The sequence below is a fragment of the Kogia breviceps genome, chromosome 13, assembly GCF_026419965.1.
Source record: "Kogia breviceps isolate mKogBre1 chromosome 13, mKogBre1 haplotype 1, whole genome shotgun sequence".
NCBI classification, from domain to species: Eukaryota; Metazoa; Chordata; class Mammalia; order Artiodactyla; family Physeteridae; genus Kogia; species Kogia breviceps.
In genome coordinates this window covers 82755418-82774228 of record NC_081322.1, presented here as the reverse complement: position 1 = coordinate 82774228, position 18811 = coordinate 82755418, and the positions used below count along the sequence as shown (strand labels likewise).

General features: G+C 47.5%; 2 protein-coding genes across 18 annotated transcripts in view; one reads left to right on the top strand and one right to left on the bottom strand.

The window, feature by feature from the left end:
* The window catches only part of SYNJ2 (synaptojanin 2), a 96743-nt gene extending 80809 nt beyond the window's left edge, over positions 1 to 15934 (bottom strand). For 6 of the 8 annotated variants that reach the window (XM_067011088.1, XM_067011092.1, XM_067011084.1 and 3 more), the window contains exon 1: positions 15662 to 15866. In XM_067011088.1, coding sequence (XP_066867189.1) covers positions 15662 to 15788 — 127 coding nt within the window. In that variant the 5' untranslated portion in view covers positions 15789 to 15866. Of the gene's footprint in view, positions 1 to 15661 lie in introns of all 8 variants that reach the window. The other 2 variants (XM_059083532.2, XM_067011086.1) reach the window with 2 other exon arrangements.
* Positions 15935 to 16003: 69 nt separating this feature from the next.
* LOC131768007 (small ribosomal subunit protein uS7-like) lies at positions 16004 to 18143 on the top strand. Of its 10 annotated transcripts, none has more exons than XM_067011098.1 (2): positions 16004 to 16448; positions 17327 to 18143. In XM_067011098.1, the coding sequence occupies exon 2, from the start codon at positions 17379 to 17381 to the stop codon at positions 17991 to 17993; it is 615 nt and encodes a 204-aa protein (XP_066867199.1). In that variant the 5' UTR covers positions 16004 to 16448; positions 17327 to 17378; the 3' UTR covers positions 17994 to 18143. The 10 variants fall into 10 exon arrangements, 4 of the variants coding, with proteins under 4 accessions (XP_066867199.1, XP_066867202.1, XP_066867200.1 ...); XR_010836106.1 differs by lacking the exon at positions 17327 to 18143 and adding an exon at positions 16659 to 16745 and having other exon boundaries at positions 16005 to 16562; XM_067011101.1 differs by having other exon boundaries at positions 16334 to 16483; positions 17327 to 18079.
* The last annotated feature ends 668 nt before the right edge of the window (positions 18144 to 18811 follow it).

Sequence of the window (18811 nt, the reverse complement as noted above, 5' to 3'; positions counted from 1 at the left end):
GGAAAGGCCATGACCTGTCCACCTTTTCCAGGGCAGTCTCCAGCTGGTATGGTGCCTCTCTGTGATTTAGCAAAAAGCGTCCCCTCTGGACAGATTCAGACCCACAGTCGCAGCTTGGAAAGCAGGGGGAGCTTGGGAGGGAACAGGAGTTCAGCCTGCCTCTCCCAGGCCTCCCACCCCGCCACCTCCCCCCAGAAGCTACACGGAGGCCTGGGCCTTCCCCTGTGCTCCCATCCCGGACTCCTGGGGTCTTTGCAAATGTCAATATTCTTAACACCCTAATGGACATCATACCTCTTTCCCTCACAACAAACAGCAAAACTTAAAGAATAAAAGCAATAAAGTTCTGTTACTTCTGGTTTAAAATCAGTTTATAGGATCAGACGAAAGCTCTGAGTCCTCACTCCAAGCACTGTGTGTCCAGAGAAAGCAGAAAGCAGCCCTTAGAAATGGGAAGCGTAAGATTCCGTTTGTCCACTCGAGACCTACAGTTTCAACCTGGAATTCCATTCCTGCAGCTCTACCGCTGGCCCTCTGTGTTACCCTCACAGACGTGCCCTGACCATGGCTCTTGCTGCCTCATCCGGCGGCACAGGGTCCTGGTCCACAGGCTCCTCCCCTCCTGGTCCACAGGCTCCTCCTCCCTGGTCCACGGGGTCCTCCCCTCCTAGTGGCCCCAGTGAAAAGAGAAGCAGGTGCCACTAGGCAGATGGACATTGTTACAAGGGCCTGGCTCGGGCCTGGGTGGGTGACAAGTTATTTCCAGCGCTCGTTTTCCAATATTCCTTTCTCTATCCACACCATTTAAATAAAAAACAAACAAGTCCATTGTTGAAACGGGCCGCGAGGCGAGTGTCACTGTTCTGTTAAGCGGGAGCACGTGCACTGCTGCTGCAACTGATAGCCTTCCATCACTCCTCTCCGCCAGCAGGATCCAGCTCAGCTCTGCCTGACCTCAGCTCTGCTTGGTTGGGAAGCAGAAGCGGCAGAGGACGATCTCTGCTTAAAGAGTTTTTCCAACATACAGTATTTATCAGCCCCGGATAAGATTCATGGTGAAGCTAAGTCCATGCAATGTATAGGCAATAAACACAGACAAACAAGCCCACTCATCCCCAGACACACAACTTGCCCCGCTCCAGTCCAGATTGTTAAAAAAAAGTTACTCAATATGAGGAAAGGTATGATTTTCAGAATGCCAGTGGATATTAATAAGAATCTGCTAAAAGAGATACTCCATTAGCGTCGTTCAGTTTAATAAACACAGTATGTTCCTAACTTAAGCTTAAATTGTCATGGCTTAAACATTTTTTTTTTGCTGGTTATGGGAAAGGGGCAGAATCAAGAGAGAGAATTTCACGCATTTTAATTAATTCATAAGTCTCCAATAAAAAATGTATAGCATCAGGTTCCTAGGTTTAGCTCAGGCTTAGATCTGAGCCATCTTAGATTTTACTTTGCCAGGTCATTTCTCCCAAGATTCAAATTTCTGGGTAGTTTATAATTTTTAACTACGTGTGTAAAGTAGGGGTGTTGCTTATTTGCTTATGCTTAGTGTTTAACTTTTTGTTTTGTTTTGTTTTTTTAAAGACACATGGAATCTGAGAGTAGGGAAGCCAAAATAGGTTGTCATGCATTTGTTTTCAGATTAGGATTCTGAGGCCTGGGGGGATTAACTCAATTCCGCCAGACAGGAATAGCTTAAGGAGTCAGGGTTAGAATGCAGGTCTTCTCTCTCCTGCCAAGAGGCAGGAAAGGGAACAGAGGAAGGGTTTGGAGGACTTATCACTAGAACATTCCAGGGTCAGACCTGAGGAAAGGAGTTTGCTTTTTCTGAGTAGAGATTACTACCACGTGTCAGGAGTGTCAGTACAAGTTGAATACAAAAAGGCAGCCGGACAGCAGAGACAAGCTGTACATCGTGCTCACCTTAAATCTGGCCATTTTCCTTGCTCTTGATGGGTGACCGGACCATCCCAGTCCTCCGCGGGGTCTGAGCCTCCGTCCGGAACACCCTGCCCTCTCCCTACCCCACCCCCAAATCCCACATCAGCACGTAAGTGGGAGAGCATCTGGTGGCCCACGTTCTGCCCCACGAGACCTCACAGTGCTTTAAAGGCACAGGAAAAGTCCATCTTCCTTTTCTTACCACCTGTTTTGCCCTGAGCATCACCTCAGACCTTGTCAAAGGGCAGAAGTGGCGGAAGATGATGCCCTGTTCTCAGGGAGGATATGGTTTCAGTGAAACACACAAGAGTCAGAGAGTAGAGGACAAGGGTCCAGGAGGTGGGGCGGGGCGGGGGCGGCCCCATCACGCCCCAGCAGCCTGGTGAGGGGCGGAGGAGGGGCGGAAATGGGCACAGAGGCAGGAACAGAATTAAGTACCAGCTCCCGTGATGTTATAGAAGCCTCTCCGGGAGAGTCCCATATCCTCAAAAAAGTGCCTTAAAATTAAGTTCAGACTTCTGCATTTGTACTTTGGAATTGCTCCCATGAACTGGGCCACCAGAAGGAGCTGCTCTGCCCGCCCTCCACAGCTAATATGCTCAGAGTGAATCCCCCCACCCGGAGGCATTTTCTGAACCAAGAAACTATATAAAAGCAAATGGCAACCCTCCGGCTTCATATGCCCCGAGTTCAGACTGCTGCCCCCCAGCACCCGGCCAGATGCATCCAGCCTTCCTGGACGGGGCCCTGTGCTCCACAACAGGTGCCCAGGGCTCACCTTGGGTGCAAAGCAGTCTATCCACCCACGTGGCAGAGCCATCCTCAGGGCCCCAGAACGGAGGACAGGAAGATACAGGACAGGAAGTGGGCAGGGCACCCAGCACACTCACTCAGGAACCTTCCTTTCCCCACTCAAAATCGAGGAGAGGTTCAGGACGACACCAACGTGTTATCTGTCTGACTGTCCTCACGTTGAGATGCGTGTCCCTGGGGTCCACTGCCACCTCTACACCAAGAAACCCAGCACTTCCTTCAGAGCCTTGAGTCCTAACTAGGCTCTGTCCCAGGTGTCGGGACATCCACTCAGAAGGACAAGACCCGGCACAAGCCTCAGCTCTGCTAGAACACAGGACTGAAGCCCACACGTTTCTCTTGAAGATCTCCCCTCTGTAATATCACATGCACTGCTCAGAAAGTGGGTGACTGCTTCCCCAAGCCTGAACGCCCCTCTATAAAAGAGGGTCAGATGGCAAGCCTGTCGCAGTCAGGATGCTACGTGATGCTTTACACTCACCAGCAGCCCTCTCTTCACTGACTACACGTGTGTAGTCAAGATAAGCGGAGAGACAACAGGACACTGCTAGTGTTTTTCATACACACACTGAAATTTCTTTTTTTCTAAGCATGGGATTTTAGCAAACATACTGCTCTCTGGAGCCTCCTGGACTTGTTCAAACCACAGCTCGGCCACTAACTAGAAACAGAACCTCATGCAAGTTCTTACACTTCCCTGTGCCTCAGTTTCTCCAAGTGTAAATGGAGATTATTAGGACCTACCTCTTTGTGAGGACTGAATAAGTCAATACATATAAACCACATACGGCGCCTGGTACATGGTAAAGCACTCCGTAACTGTTAGCTATTATTATCAAGTGAACCAAAGTTCACTGGACCAGCTGAAAATTCAAAACACTTTGCAATACATATCCTTGAAGCAAAATGAGTTCATGTGTGTACTTCCTGACGTAGTCTACCCATAGAATACTGGATCAAGGACGGGCATGTTTTTAAGGGTTTCATTAAACTGTCCTCAATAATGACTTACATTTACACAACAGGGTCCCAGGTCTCCTTCCAGCAAGTCCTTGAAACAGGAAACGCCTGTAACTGGGCTGTTTCGTGTTGACTTTCGCCGAGAATCCGCCATCTAGCAAAGCGCCCACTGTAACTGCAGCGTGGAGATGCCAGCGCAGCGCTAGGGCCTCGCTTTCAAGCCCTCAGCTTACTTGCGTGCAGGCACCTTTGCCGGCCTGATTTGATTTTCCCCTGGAGGTGGGCTGGCCACCACACACACCCTAATAATAGGGACCCCAATCTAATTCCCAGGTCTGGGCCTGGGGCAGTTTGCCAGGGCTTTAAGGACACTTTGAGTGGGGGAAAAAACCATCATCCTCAGGTGAAAAGGTGACACCGTCCATCAACAGAAGCTGAGTAGCCACAAATCACAAAGGGGTGCTTGGGTGCCCAAGGAACGCCCCAGAGAAAGACCCAGGCACACCCGGCCTGACACCTACAGGGTCTGAGCCAGGTACCATCGGAGCCCTGCACCCCGTGTGGAACTATTTGTAAGATTTCAATCAAGCTCACAAACTGTTAAGTAACATATGTTTTATCCTTTTGACTTGAGAAGGACACTCCCGGGACTAACTGGAAGGCCAGGTCCAGAACGTGCCCAGTAGGGAGAGCCGCCCCCAGCCTGGCCCCCTTTTCTTTCCACCGACCCCAGCCCCCTCTGGGCTTCATACCACCTTGTAGGGGCCTTGTGCACACACCTGAGGACACCCCAGCAAGTGCGTCTCCACTTCCACTCAAACCCTGCACCCTTGCTACACCCCTCCTCCAGACCTGGGTAGACACACCCACCGCACAGTCTGTCGGGGGCCCTGGGAGGAGGCCAGAGCAGGCTGGATGCCGGCTGGGCCCCACTTACGCAGGAGATCCCAGGATCCTATGTACCTGGGCTGTGGTCCAGATGTAGTCAGGGAGAGGGCCACAAACAGCAGGGGACACGGCCCCTTGGCCCGAATCCTCACTCTGGTGAGAGGCACAGGGCAAGGCCCCCTCGTGCCGTGGTCTAGGGGCAGTGCCTCCACTGGGGCCAGACCATCTCCCTCGAGCCCATCGACGTTGTCCCAAGAAGGGGGACACCCGGCTCTTCCAGGCTGCGGTTCACTCTTCCCGCGTGATCACTTCACTCCTAAAAATGTATCTTGGCCAGAGTCTCAGAATCAATTCACACCACCATTTCTGTTGTTGGTCACATTTCAATCCATCAAGTAAATTTGAACTTACACACATACAAATGCAAGTCAGGAAGGAAAAAAAAAAAAAAAAAAAAAAAAAAAAGCCAAGCCAAATTAATTAAAACCTTGTTGGCAATAAACCAACTAAATTTTAGGAAATTTATTTTTCATATAAAATACAGGGACGGGTGACACAGAATTGAACTTTACTGATAACCAACCACAGTGACAGGTACAGCACATTCATTTTTCCTTCCACTTTTGTGGACATCTGAAAATTTTCACAATTAAAGGTTAAAGGAAAAGTCCTGGAGCCACGCAGCCCAAAAAAGGAGCCTGGCGAGATCTGATAGAACATTCCTCCTGGTGAGCTACAAAAAAAACAGGCAGAAGCACACTGACTCAGTCTGCCATCTTGTCAATATTACGAGGAGCAAACCTACAACTGGGAAAGGCCTGTTCATGAGCCACGGACACAACAAGCCGCTGCGACCTGGGGTCACCACCCAGGTCTCCCAAGGCCGGAGCCCGAAGCCCCCAGCTGTCCCTACCTGCGCTTCAGTCTTTACCCAGGAGGATTCATTTGACTCTCTCAGATGCCCGTAGGCAGGTCAAACTTCAAGTCACTGACCAAATAAACCCAGGCCACGACGCCTGACAAAGTGGCCAAGGTGGCAGTTTATGCAGAGCCTTGCTGGGTTCCATGGCCACGCCTCCAAGTAAAACAAAACTTGACACTGTGGCCTCTCCCACCCCAGCCGGGAGAACCCGGCCCATGTTTACACAGGGCCTCTTCCCCCAGAAGCTCAAGGTAATTTCGGGGCACTCACTAATTAGCCTCATTAAGTCTCACGGGGCCTCCTGCCCACCCGGCTCCCTGCTCCACAGCACGCACGGGTGCGGGTGGGAGAGGCAGGGCTGCACGACTCACACCCACGTGTAAACACACGCGCACTTGCAGACCACCCTTCCTGAGGGGCTGTCTGGAGAACACTGAACTCTGGAACATTGCTGCTGGCTCTAAAAATGGACGAAATTCATGCACAATGGGCACAGTTCCCTTCATCTGGTCTGCACGACGTCTAAAAGCGACAAAGAGAGAGAAGACAGCAAGCGCTTTTTGTCCCAGTACGCAAATAAGAGAACATCTGTATGTTAACTGTGGACGGCAGACCCAGGGGAAATGCTACAGGCTCTGGCTTTGTATCTATACTTGAGATGCCTCCTACTGTTGAATCAGGTCATCGAAAAGACTTTAGCAAAACCTCTGAAATCGGTGCCAACCTGTTTGGCTTTGCTGCCTCTGGAATTCCTGTTCCCGCTTATCCACATTGAAGCTAGATTCTCAACCTAATTCTTTTAGAAGCTGGAACTTGGAAGTATCCCTCCAGCAAACCTCCTGCTATCAGGCTAGGTGGCCACCTAAGTCACGCTGGAATAGGGCTAACCTAGAAATCGGCCGATCAATGATCATCAGTTTTTCCTAAACTCACCACCCAACTCAAGCCCCTTAACTCGCCTGAAAACACCAAGCAAAGGTGAGCCCCCTTCAATGGGAAGCTTTTCAAGTTATGATCCTTACGGGTTGAAATGTGCCTTGAAGAGCTGTGCTTATGCCTGCTGGGTCCACCTAGCTCTCTGCTAGTCCCCGTAAAAGCAGCAGCGTGCACCAGCCGCAGAGCTGCACAGACTTTAGGACCACTCAGGGGCCAGGGAGAAACCACTGCCCTCGACAGTGGGAATAAACCCTCAACTTAAGTCTGCTTGACCTCTCATTCCTCACTGGGGAGACCCATCACAGGGAACCACAGCTGATGTGAAAAGTAAGCTGCCCCCCACCTTGAACTTCATGGAATGGCCAGGGTTCCACCGCCAGCTTTGCCGGCTGCCACAGGTGTCCTGCCCCTCGCAAAAGTAGAGACTGCCACCTTCTGAGGGGATAAAAAAAATGAAAGCACTCTTAACCTTATCCAGAAAAGGAAAGCAAAAAGCTAGACCTTTAGAACACAGGTGGGAATTTCAAGTTCAGAGCCAGTCTATCCAACTGTGAAGTGTTTCGAATACTCTAAAAGTCTTTCTAGTAACAGAAGGCTCTTACAATCCTTCTCTGGACCAGCAACATCACCAAATGCTACAGCTGCCTTTTAAAAATAGTTTCACTTGAAGAGACCTATGTTTCCGGATGCGCGAGGAGAGGAGATTCAGAGCACCGCTTAAACGAGCTCCAGAGACGGGGGCGAGCCGCGGCTATCAGCGCGGACCTCAGAGACGGGCATGAGACGCTAAGGCCGCTGCTGCCTCCACCATGAAGCCTGTGTTTAAGCACAGGTCACTCTCCGCACCGCCCCTCCCGGGAGCCTGTGCAGCCCGCCACTGCCAGGGTCCCGTGATCCAGGGACAACTTCCCCGGGAGAACACACGGCACGCCTCAGGCTGCTGCGACGTGCAGGCTCGCCCCGCATCCGTACCCCTCCCTCCCCGCCCCGGCCTGAGTGAGCCAGAGCCCCCGAATTTAACCCCGCCCTGTCTGAGCCAAGAAGAGACGCCCTCAGGTGACCTACACGCAGAGGCGCGGCCAAACCCAAAGCTGAACCCCGGGAGCTGTGCGAACAAAGAAGAGAAAGGGAGATCTCTCCCAGCAGCCTCAGGAGCACCGGATTAAATCTCCACCATCAACTTGATGTACCCTGCATCTCTGGAATACCTGAATAGACAGCAAATCATCCCAAATTGAGGAGGTGGACTTTGGGAGCAACTGTAGACTTGGGGTTTGCTTTCTGCATCCAATTTTTTCTGGTTTTATGTTTATCATAGTTTAGTATTTAGAGTTTATTATCATTGGTAGATTTGTTTATTGAGTTGGTTGCTCTCTTCCTTTCTTTTTAAATATAAATATATATATTTTTTTCCTTTTTCTCTTTTTGTGAGTGTGTATGTGTATGCTTCTTGATGTGATTTTGTCAGTATAGCCTTGCTTTTACCACTTGTCCAAGGGTTCTGTCTGTTTTTTTGTGTGTGTTTTTTTAGTATAGTTTTTATCGATTGTTACCATTGGTGGATCTTTTTTTTGGTTTGGTTGCTCTTCTTTCTTTCTTTTTAAATTACTATAAAAATTTTTTATTTTTAATAATTTTTAAAATATTTTAATAACTTTATTGATGTATTTTCTTTTTTGTTTTCTCCCTTTTCTTCTGAGCCGTGTGGCTGACAGGGTCTTGGTGCTCCAGCCAGGTGTCAGGCCTGTGCCTCTGAGGCAGGAGAGCCAAATTCAGGACACTGGTCCACCAGAGACCTCCCGGCTCCACATAATATCAAATGGTGAAAGTTCTCCAGAGATCTCCATCTCAACGCTAAGACCCAGCTCCAGTCAATGACCAGCAAGCTCCAGTGCTGGACACCCTATGCCAAACAACTACCAAGACAGGAACACAACCCCACCCATTAGCAGAGAGGCTGTCTAAAATCATAATAAGGCCACAGACACCCCAAGACACACCAACGGACGCGGTCCTGCCCACCAGAAAGACAAGATCCAGCCTCATCCTCCAGAACACAGGCACCAGTCCCTTCCACCAGGAAGCCTACACAACCCACTGAATCAACTTTAGCCACTGGGGGCAGACACCAAAAACAACAGGAACTACGAACCTGCAGCCTGTGAAAAGGAGACCCCAAACACAGTAAGTTAAGCAAAATGAGAAGACAGAAAAACACACAGCAGATGAAGGAGCAAGATAAAAACCCACAGACCAAACAAATGAAGAGGAAATAGGCAGTCTACTTGAAAAAGAATTCAGAATAATGATAGTAAAGATGATCCAAATTCTTGGAAACAGAATGAAGAAAATACAAGAAACGTTTAACAAGGACCTAGAAGAACTAAAGACCAAACAAACAATAATGAACAACACAATAAATGGAATTTAAAATTCTCTAGAAGGAATCCATAGCAGAATAACTGAGGCAGAAGAACGGATAAGTGATGTGGAAGATAAAATAGTGGAAATAACTAACACAGAGCAGAATAAAGAAAAAAGAATGAAAAGAATTGAGGACAGTCTCAGAGACCTCTGGGACAACATCAAATGCACCAACATTCGAATTATAGGGGTCCCAGAAGAAGAAGAGAAAAAGAAAGAGACTGAGAAAATATTTGAAGAGATTATAGTTGAAAACCTCCCTAATATGGGAAAGGAAATAGTCAATCAAGTCCAGGAAGCACAGAGAGTCCCATACAGGGTAAAACCAAGGAGAAACATGCCAAGACACATGTTAATCAAACTATCAAAAATTAAATACAAAGAAAAAATATTAAAAGCAAAAATAATAACATACAAGGGAATGCCCATAAGGTTAACAGCTGATCTTTCAGCAGAAACTCTACAAGCTAGAAGGGAGTGGCAGGACATATTTAAAGTGATGAAAGAGAAAAACCTACAATCAAGATTACTCTACCCAACAAGGATCTCAGTCAGATTCGATGGAGAAATTAAAACCTTTACAGACAAGCAAAAGCTAAGAGAATTCAGCACCACCAAACCAGCTTTACAACAAATGCTAAAGGAACTTCTCTAGGCAGGAAACACAAGAAAAGGAAAAGACCTACAATAACAAACCCAAAACAGTTAAGAAAATGATAATAGGAACATACATATCAATAACTACCTTAAGTGTAAATGGATTAAATGCTCCAACCAAAAGACACAGACTGGCTGAACGGATACAGAAACAAGACCTGTATATATGCTGTTTACAAGAGACACACTTCATACCTAGGAACACATACAGACTGAAAGTGAGGGGATGGGAAAAGATATTCCACGCAAATGGAAATCAAAAGAAAGCTGGAGTAGCAATTCTCATATCAGACAAAATAGACTTTAAAATAAAGACTATTTCAAGAGACAAAGAAGGACACTACATAATGATCAAGGGATCAATCCAAAAAGAAGATATAACAATTGTAAATATTTATACACCCAGCATAGGAGCTGGTGTATAAATACACCTCAATACATAAGGCAAATGCTAACAGCCGTAAAAGTAGAAATCGACAGTAACACAATAATAGCAGGGGACTTTAACACCCCACTTTCACCAATGGACAGATCATCCAAAAGGAAAATAAATAAGGAAACACAAGCTCTAAATGGTACATTAAACAAGATGGACTTAATTGATATTTATAGGACATTCCATCCAAAAACAACAGAATACACTTTCTTCTCAAGTGCTCATGGAACATTCTCCAGGAGAGATCATGTCTTGGGTCACAAATCAAGCCTTGGTAAATTTAAGAAAATTGAAATCATATCAAGTACCTCTTCCAACCACAAAGCTATGAGACTAGATATCAATTACAGGGAAGAATCTGTAAAAACTACAAATACATGGAGGCTAAACAACACACTACTAAATAACCAAGAGATCACTGAAGAAATCAAAGAGGAAATCAAAAAGTACCTAGAAACAAATGACAATGAAAACACAATGACCTAAAACCTATGGGATGCAGCAAAAGCAGAGGGAAGTTTATAGCAATACAATCCTACCTCAAGAAACAAGAAATATCTCAAATAAACAACCTAAGCTTACACCTAAGCAATTAGAGAAAGAAGAACAAAAAAACCCCAAAGTTAGCATAAGGAAAGAAATCATAACAATCAGAGCAGAAATAAATGAAAAAGAAATGAAGGAAACAATAGCAAAGATCAATAAAACTAAAAGCTGGTTCTTTGAGAAGAGAAACAAAACTGATACACCATTAGCCAGACTCATCAAGAAAAAAAGGGAGAAGACTCAAATCAATAGAATTACAAATGAAAAAGGAGAAGTAACAACTGACACTGCAGAAATAAAAAGGATCATGAGTGATTACTATAAGCAACTCTATGCCAATAAAATGGACAACCTGGAAGAAATGGACAAATTCTTAGAAAAGCACACCCTTCCGAGACTGAACCAGGAAGAAACAGAAAATATACACAGACCAATCACAGCACTGAAATTGAGACTGTGATTAAAAATCTTCCAGCAAACAAAAGCCCAGGACCAGATGGCTTCACAGGCGAATTCTATCAAACATTTACAGAAGAGCTAACATCTATCCTTCTCAAACTCTTCCAAAATATAGCACAGGGAGGAATACTCCCAAACTCATTCTACGAGGCCACCATCACCCTGATATCAAAACCAGACAAATATGTCACAAAGAAAGAAAACTACAGGCCAATATCACTGATGAACATATATGCAAAAATCCTCAACAAAATACTAGCAAACAGAATCCAACAGCACATTAAAAGGATCATACACCATGATCAAGTGGGGTTTATCCCAGGAATGCAAGGATTCTTCACTATACGCAAATCAATCAATGTGATAAACCATACTCACAAATTGAAGGAGAAAAACCATATGATCATCTCAGTAGATGAAGAAAAAGCTTTAGACAAAATTAAACACCCATTTATCATAAAAACCCTCCAGAAAGTAGGCATAGAGGGAACTTACCTCAACATAATAAAGGCCATATATGACAAATCCACAGCGAACATCGTTCACAATGGTGAAAAACTGAAACCATTTCCTCTAAGATCAGGAACAAGAAAAGGTTGTCCACTCTCACCACTATTATTCAACATAGTTTTGGAAGTTTTAGCCACAGAAATCAGAAAACAAAAAGAAATAAAAAGAATCCAAATTGGAAAAGAAGTAAAGCTGTCACTGTTTGCAGATGACACAATACTATACATAGAGAATCCTAAAGATGCTACCAAAAAACTACTAGAGCTAATCAATGAATTTGGTAAAAAAGCAGGATACAAAATTAATGCACAGAAATTTCTTGCATTCCTACACACTAATGATGAAAAATTTGAAAGAAAAATTAAGGAAACACTCCCATTTACCATTGCAACAACAAAAAAAATAAAATAACTAGGAATAAACCTACCTAAGGAAACAAAAGACCTGTATGCAGAAAACTATAAGATGCTTATGAAAGATATTAAAGGGGATACAAACAGATGGAGAGCTATACCATGTTCTTGGATTGGAAGAATCAACATTGTGAAAATGACTATACTACCCAAAGCAATCTACAGATTCAGTGTAATCCCTATCAAACTGTCAGTGGCATTTTTCACAGAGCCAGAACAAAAAATTTCACAATTTGTATGGAAACACAAAAGACTCTGAATACCTCCAAGGAATCTGGAGAAAGAAAACCAGAGCTGGAGGAATCAGGCTCCTGGACTTCAGACTACACTACAAAGCTACAGTAATCAAGACAGTATGGTACTGGCATAAAAACAGAAATATAGATCAATGGAACAGGATAGAAAGCCCAGAGATAAGCCCACACACATATGGTCACCTTATTTTTGATAAAGGAAGCAAGAATATACAATGGAGAAAAGACAGTCTCTTCAATAAGTGGTGCTGGGAAAACTGGACAGCTACATGTAAAAGAATGAAATTAGAACACTCCCTAACACCACACACAAAAATGAACTCAAAATGGATTAAAGACCTAAATGTAAGGCCAGACACTATCAAACTCTTAGAGGAAAACATAGGCAGAACACTCTATGACATAAATCACAGCAAGATCCTTTTTGACCCACCTCCTAGAGAAATGGAAATAATAACAAAAATAAACAAATGGGACCTAATGAAACTTAAAAGCTTTTGCACAGCAAAGGAAACCATAAACAAGACCAAAAGACAACTCTCAGAATGGGAGAAAATATTTGCAAACGAAGCAACTGACAAAGGATCAATCTCCAAAATACAGAAGCAGATCATGCAGCTCAATATCAAAAAAACAAACAACCCAATCCAAAAATGGGCATAAGACCTAAATAGACATTTCTCCAAAGAAGATATACAGATGGCCAACAAACACATGAAAGGATGCTCAACATCACTAATCATTAGAGAAATGCAAATCAATACTATAATGAGGTATCACCTCACACCTGTCAGAATGGCCATCATCAAAAACTCTAGAAACAATAAATGCTGGAGAGGGTGTGGAGAAAAGGGAACCCTCTTGCACTGTTGGTGGGAATATAAATTGACACAGCCACTATGGAGAACAGTATGGATGTTCCTCAAAAAACTAAAAATAGAACTACCCTATGACCCCGCAATCCCACTACTAGGCATATACCCTGAGAAAACCATAATTCAAAGAGTCATGTACCACAATGTTCACTACAGCTCTATTTACAATAGCCATGACATGGAAGTAATCTAAGTGTCCATCGACAGATGAATGGATAAAGAAAATGTGGCACATATATACATGGAATATTACTCAGCCATTAAAAGAAACGAAATTAAGTTTCTTGTAGTGAGGTGGATGGACCTAGAGTCTGTCATACAGAGTGAAGTAAGTCAGAAAGAGTAAAACAAATACCGTATGCTAACATATATATATGGAATCTAAAAAAAAAAAAAGGTTCTGAAGAACCTAGGGGCAGGACAGGAATAAAGATGCAGACATAGAGAACAGACTTGAGGACACGGGGAAGGGGAAGGGGAAGCTGGGACAAAGTGAGAGAGTGGCATGGACATATACACACTACCAAATGTAAAATAGATAGCTAGTGGGAAGCAGCCGCATAGCACAGGGAGATCAACTCGGTGCTTTGTGACCACCTAGAGGGGTGGGATAGGGAGAGTGGGAGGGAGACGCAAGAGGGAGGAGATATGGGGATATATGTATACGTACAGCTGATTCACTTTGTTATAAAGCAGAAACTAACACACCATTGTAAAGCAATCATACTCCAATAAAGATGTTTAAAAAAATAAATAAAAATAAAAATAGTTTCGCTTAATTTAAGAAGACATCACAAGTTAAGTATTCAGCCCAAAGTCTACTGAAAAATGAATGCGAGGTTAAGTGACAAACGTGGACTGCACGTGAGCTGAGGCCCATTCCTGTCATTACACCCTCTGTTCTAGAATCCAGACTATTGTCATCACCAACATAATATACATGATTTCAGCCCAAACCTAATTTCCAATGGAAAATATGCATTGTATTACTTTCATTAATCATTTTAAAATCTTCACTTTTGAAAAAAATAAAGTCTTTTTATCCCAGTGGCTTGAAAGGAACTCAAATATATAGGAACCTTGCTTAAAGTTGCCGTCATCCAACTGAATAATATATTAATCTCTTTGATGACGCAGTAGTTTCGTACCATGCAATTTAAACTCTCAGCTCTGATACATGTGGTATGAAGCAGACGTCTAAAATGGAATGGAGATTTTTGTGGTTTTTCTTTCAAGACCTTAGCAAATGACCAAACTTGGACTTTTCGGGACAGAGCACAAATTGGAATAATCTGTTAATAATTTAATCCATGATTACTGCACACTTATGGTGCTGACAATACTGGAGATGTTGTTTTAGTAACCAAGTGACTGAAAACAAGCCAGATAACTATATGCTAATGAAGTGATTAGGGAAGCAGAAATAGAAGAGATGGTCCTTCCAAGATGTATACTGAAGAATCTAATTGAAGAATTGATGCATACAATCTGAAAAAAAAGATGATTCAATTATAAAATGTGGTGGGCGTGAGTGAACAGGTCATCTACCTAAAGGACTGGTGACCCTCCTCTGAGCTTTGTTTAGCTACAAACAGGGGAGATGCTGGACACCAGTTGTAGGCCTACTCTCTAGTGTTCAGGTTCAAGTTCTAACAACTCTGCTTGGTCTCGCTCTTTGTTACCTGGCCTTCCACGTGAATGTTAGCCACAAAACAAGGTGATTCCAAGAAGCCGCACACTGTACAACAATACAGAAACCGTCGCTGGAAGTCAGGTAGAGCTGTTTGTCACCTTGGACAAGCACGTTTCTTAGCCTCTTCAGGCCTCAGTTTACTCCTCTGCAGTATGGGGATAATACGAGTCCTTTTGTAGAATTGTGACAATTAAATGAGATGGTCTCTAAAGCCCTTGACACAATGTTAGTGTCAAGACTTCCTGAGCTCATGGGTGAAATACACCGACTTGGCAACTGCCTAATGTCAAATACACCCAGCACAGAGTCACCAGGGGTTTTTTTGGTGGGGTTTTTTGCCTCCAAGTTCTATACTTTGCAGTACTGACGCTTCTCAGCCAAGTATTTTGTCCCCATCCCCCCCGGGAGTGAAGGAGGCCATCACAAGGGAACGGGCATTCACTGGTTTCATCAACAGGTGCCAAAGAAAAACAGCGCCAGGCACTTGGTCGGGCCGCCTCCTAAGTCACCCCTCTTGGATAGTCTTGAATCTGTAACGGGTCCCGGGGGAGCGCGGGTGAGAGGAGACCAGAGGCGGCTCTCCAAGAACGGGTCTCGCCGGCCGGCAGGCAGACCTCAGACCCCTGTGGGCCGCCTGTGCACCCGGGAGCAGCCACACGTGTCTTCTGGCGTCCCCAGCGTCACTTCGTTCGAACTGGCCACCCGCCACCCTGCGCATGCGACCCCCACGCCTCGGCCACCTCCGCGCCGCCCGGGACCGGTGACCTCGGGGACGGGAGGTGCCCGTTTGTCTAGGTCTCAGCAAAGGCAGGAGACCTCCCCTCCGGGCATCCTCCCCGGGACAGGGGACCAGGGCGCGGCCCGAGCCCCGGCGCCGCTGCGGAATCGCCGGCCCGGAGCCTCGGGCGGCGCCGCCTGCCGCACTCACCAAGCGTGGCCACCGTGCCGGCCTCGAAGAGCAAGCAGTCCCCGCGGCCGCGCGCCTCCAGCAGGATGCTGCTCTCCCCCGAGGCCTCCAGCCGCCCAAGCAGCCGCAGCCCTTTGCTTAAAGCCATGGGCGCGCGGACGGCCGCCGCGGCTCCCCGCGCTCCCGCAACTTCCAGGAGTTTCACTTCGCGCCCACGCCGCCGCCCGGCGCACGCTCCTCCCCGGCCTCCTCCCCGGCGCCTCCTCTGCGCCGGCGCGCGCCGTCCCGGGCAGGTGAGGGCGCGCGGTCGCCTCCCCGCCTCCCGGCCGGCTCCGCCGGGGCGCCGCGCTCCCCCCAGCGGCCAGGCAGCGGCGGGAGGCCTCCGGGCCCGCTCGAGGGCTAGGCTGGGGCCCGGGGGCGGAGGGGAGGTCCTCCTGCGGTGGGCGGCAGTCAGAAAGAAGGATTCCACACATTCCTCGGCGCGGAGGAGGCTGCAGTGCGCGGGGCGAACGAATGCGCCTGAAACGTTACAGGACGCTTGCGGCCTTATATGGGCAGCCGGGGCCTGGCCGGCGCCGCGCGCCTGGGAACCACCGGGGCCGGGCCCTCTGTAGCCCACCCGGCCCTCCGCCGTCCTCCCTGGTCCTCCCAGGCCCGCTCACGCCTCCCCCTCTCGTCTACTTCTGCGACCCTGGACGAGTCCCTTGTTCACTGTGCCTCAGTAGCCCTGCGGGTGAAGCGGGATCAGTAACTGTACCTGCTTCGTAAAGTCGCGGTGAGGATGGAGTTAATTCGTGTAAAGGGCTTGGTGAGTGCCTGGCGAGTGGGAAGCGTTCCATTGGTGTTGCCTTCTACTAGCTTTCTGTACGGAGGGTACTGCGGTCCACTGTCCACCCCCAGGTAGAATTTGGAAGGATCAAAGGTGTGTTTTCTCGGAGAGAACTGAGACCCTGATCTCTAGACCTGCCACTTACCGCGTGACCTTGACTTCTCTGAGCCCGCTTTTCTCCTTTGTCAGATGGTGACCGGTACCTGCCCCACCCGCTTACAGGATGGGTGCGGAGGAGCCGAACGCTCGGGAGTAACGTGCAGGGCCAACCGTGAGACGCTGATGGGTGTGGGTGCGCCAGTGCTGGGCCTCTTCCCACTCCCTGCCCGCGCCCTTTCCCTCCATCTTGCAACCCCTCCTCCCACTCTGGTGTGGGTGTACAGTCCTTGACTTAAGGGTAGACACTACAACAAGCCAGTTTGTACTCAGACATGTGGACAGCAGCACATATCCGTGCATCCTCCACTGGAGTACGTGGACCTGGCAGCTAGGCAGGGGCCCTCTTGGCACTGGGTTTTAGCCAGGATGTCAGGACTGGTCTGCAGGGGAGGGGAGAGAGAAGGAAGGAGAGGGTTTCCCTGGAATCGCCCTTTGGGTGGGTTTGGGGGGGCCTCGTTTCCTTCTCCTGTAAGGGGTGTGTATGGATGGCTCTGAGACCTCTGTCAGGATGTTCCCATCAGGCCCCACACCCAGTTGGTTCCTCTCACATCCATCTGCTCACATGGAGAAGGCTGTGGGTTAAGCCATTTGTCTCTCGGGCAAGTTCCAGAAGGAGCAGAGCCCCCGGTGGCAAGCAGGATGGCGGCGCCCTTGCAGAACACTCAAGAATGACCAGGAACGCTTCCTGTCTGTGGCAGGGCGCACGTGGTCCACGCCGAGCGGCCGAGACGCCTCGGCTGCGCCTTCAGGATGACGGAGTGGGAGACAGCTGCACCTGCAGCAGCAGAGACCCCCGACATCAAGCTCTTTGGGAAGTGGAGCACCGATGATGTGCAGACCCATGGCATTTCCCTGCAGGATTACATCACAGTGAAGGAGAAGTATGCCGAACACCTGCCCCACAGTGCAGGGTGCTACCCGGCCAAGCGCTTCCACAAGGCGCAGTGCCCCATCGTGGAGCGCCTCACCAAGTCCATGGTGATGCACGGCCGCAACGATGGCAGGAAGCCCATGACCGTGCGCTCCGTCAAGCACGCCTTCGAGATCGTCCACCTGCTCACGCGCGAGAACCCCCTGCAGGTCCTGCTGAGTGCCAGCATCAGCAGTGGCCCCCAGGGGGACTCGACCCGCACTGGGCGAGCTGGAACAGTGAGGCGGCAGGCGGTGGACGTCTCCCTGCCGCGCCGTGTGAATCAGGCCATCTGGCTGCTGTGCACAGGTGCCCGTGAGACCACCTTCCGGAACATCAAGACCATTGCCGAGTGCCCGGCAGACGAGCTCATCAGCGCTGCCAAGGGCTCCTCCAACTCCTGCACTATCAAGAATAAGGATGCGCTGGAACGTGTGGCCAAGTTCAACCACTGATTGCCTGGCCACAGCTGCAGTAAGCCTGTTTGCCCTTTGGGGTGCCCCCCCCCCGAAAAATAAAGGATGACCAGGACCCACCAGACATTCCATCCTCTGTGGATACCCCCTCAGGGAGTGATTTGGGAAATAAAGGAAATGTGAACAACAGCAGAGATTCAAGTCATTCCTGAGCTTTCTGCCCCCTTGTCACAAATTCAGTTATGTGGTGGATATCCCGGGTATGATGCTCATACACTATCCAAACACTTGTAAAATGGAGACATTATTTCCTCCTGAGAACAGTGTGTCCATTAAATGAGGCAGAGTAGCCTCTGGGCCACTTTTTCTTTCCTTTTAGATGCAAAGCTCACGTCTTCCAGGAAGCCTTCCTGGAATGCTGAGGTTCCAGACAACAGTGTTTAGGTACCCTCAGATTCACAGGTGTCCACTTCAGCTCTCACCTGCTCATATGTTGCTTGAGAAGTGTTTTTAGATTTCTCTTAGCCCTGTTTCACAAATTAGGTCATAAGGTCTTAGGAAGGGGACCAAGTCTTTTAAAATTTTCTCTCTCCTCTTCTTTCCTGCCTTTCTTAGTATCACATAATTTACAGCTCTGCACAGTGACATGCTGAACATATTTTAGAAAATTTCCTGTAGTCCACACCAGCACTTGAGCTTTACAGCTTATGGAATCTAAGACACAATCAACTGTAAGATGAACCACTATTTTATGTACCACTGAGAAAGAAAAAATGGTGCCAATTAAACCATGTAATTAAATTATCAGCAATGCCCTGATTTCAACAATGCTATAACGTGCATCTTAGACACCAATA

Bases quoted from the DNA above. Each gene is read 5' to 3' on its own strand.
- LOC131768007 (XM_067011101.1), top strand. From the start codon at position 16,422: ATGGAGTTAATTCGTGTAAAGGGCTTGGTGAGTGCCTGGCGAGTGGGA. The intron at 16,484-17,326 runs GTTGCCTTCTAC...TGTCTGTGGCAG, and splicing joins GTGGGAAGCGTTCCATTGGT to GGCGCACGTGGTCCACGCCG.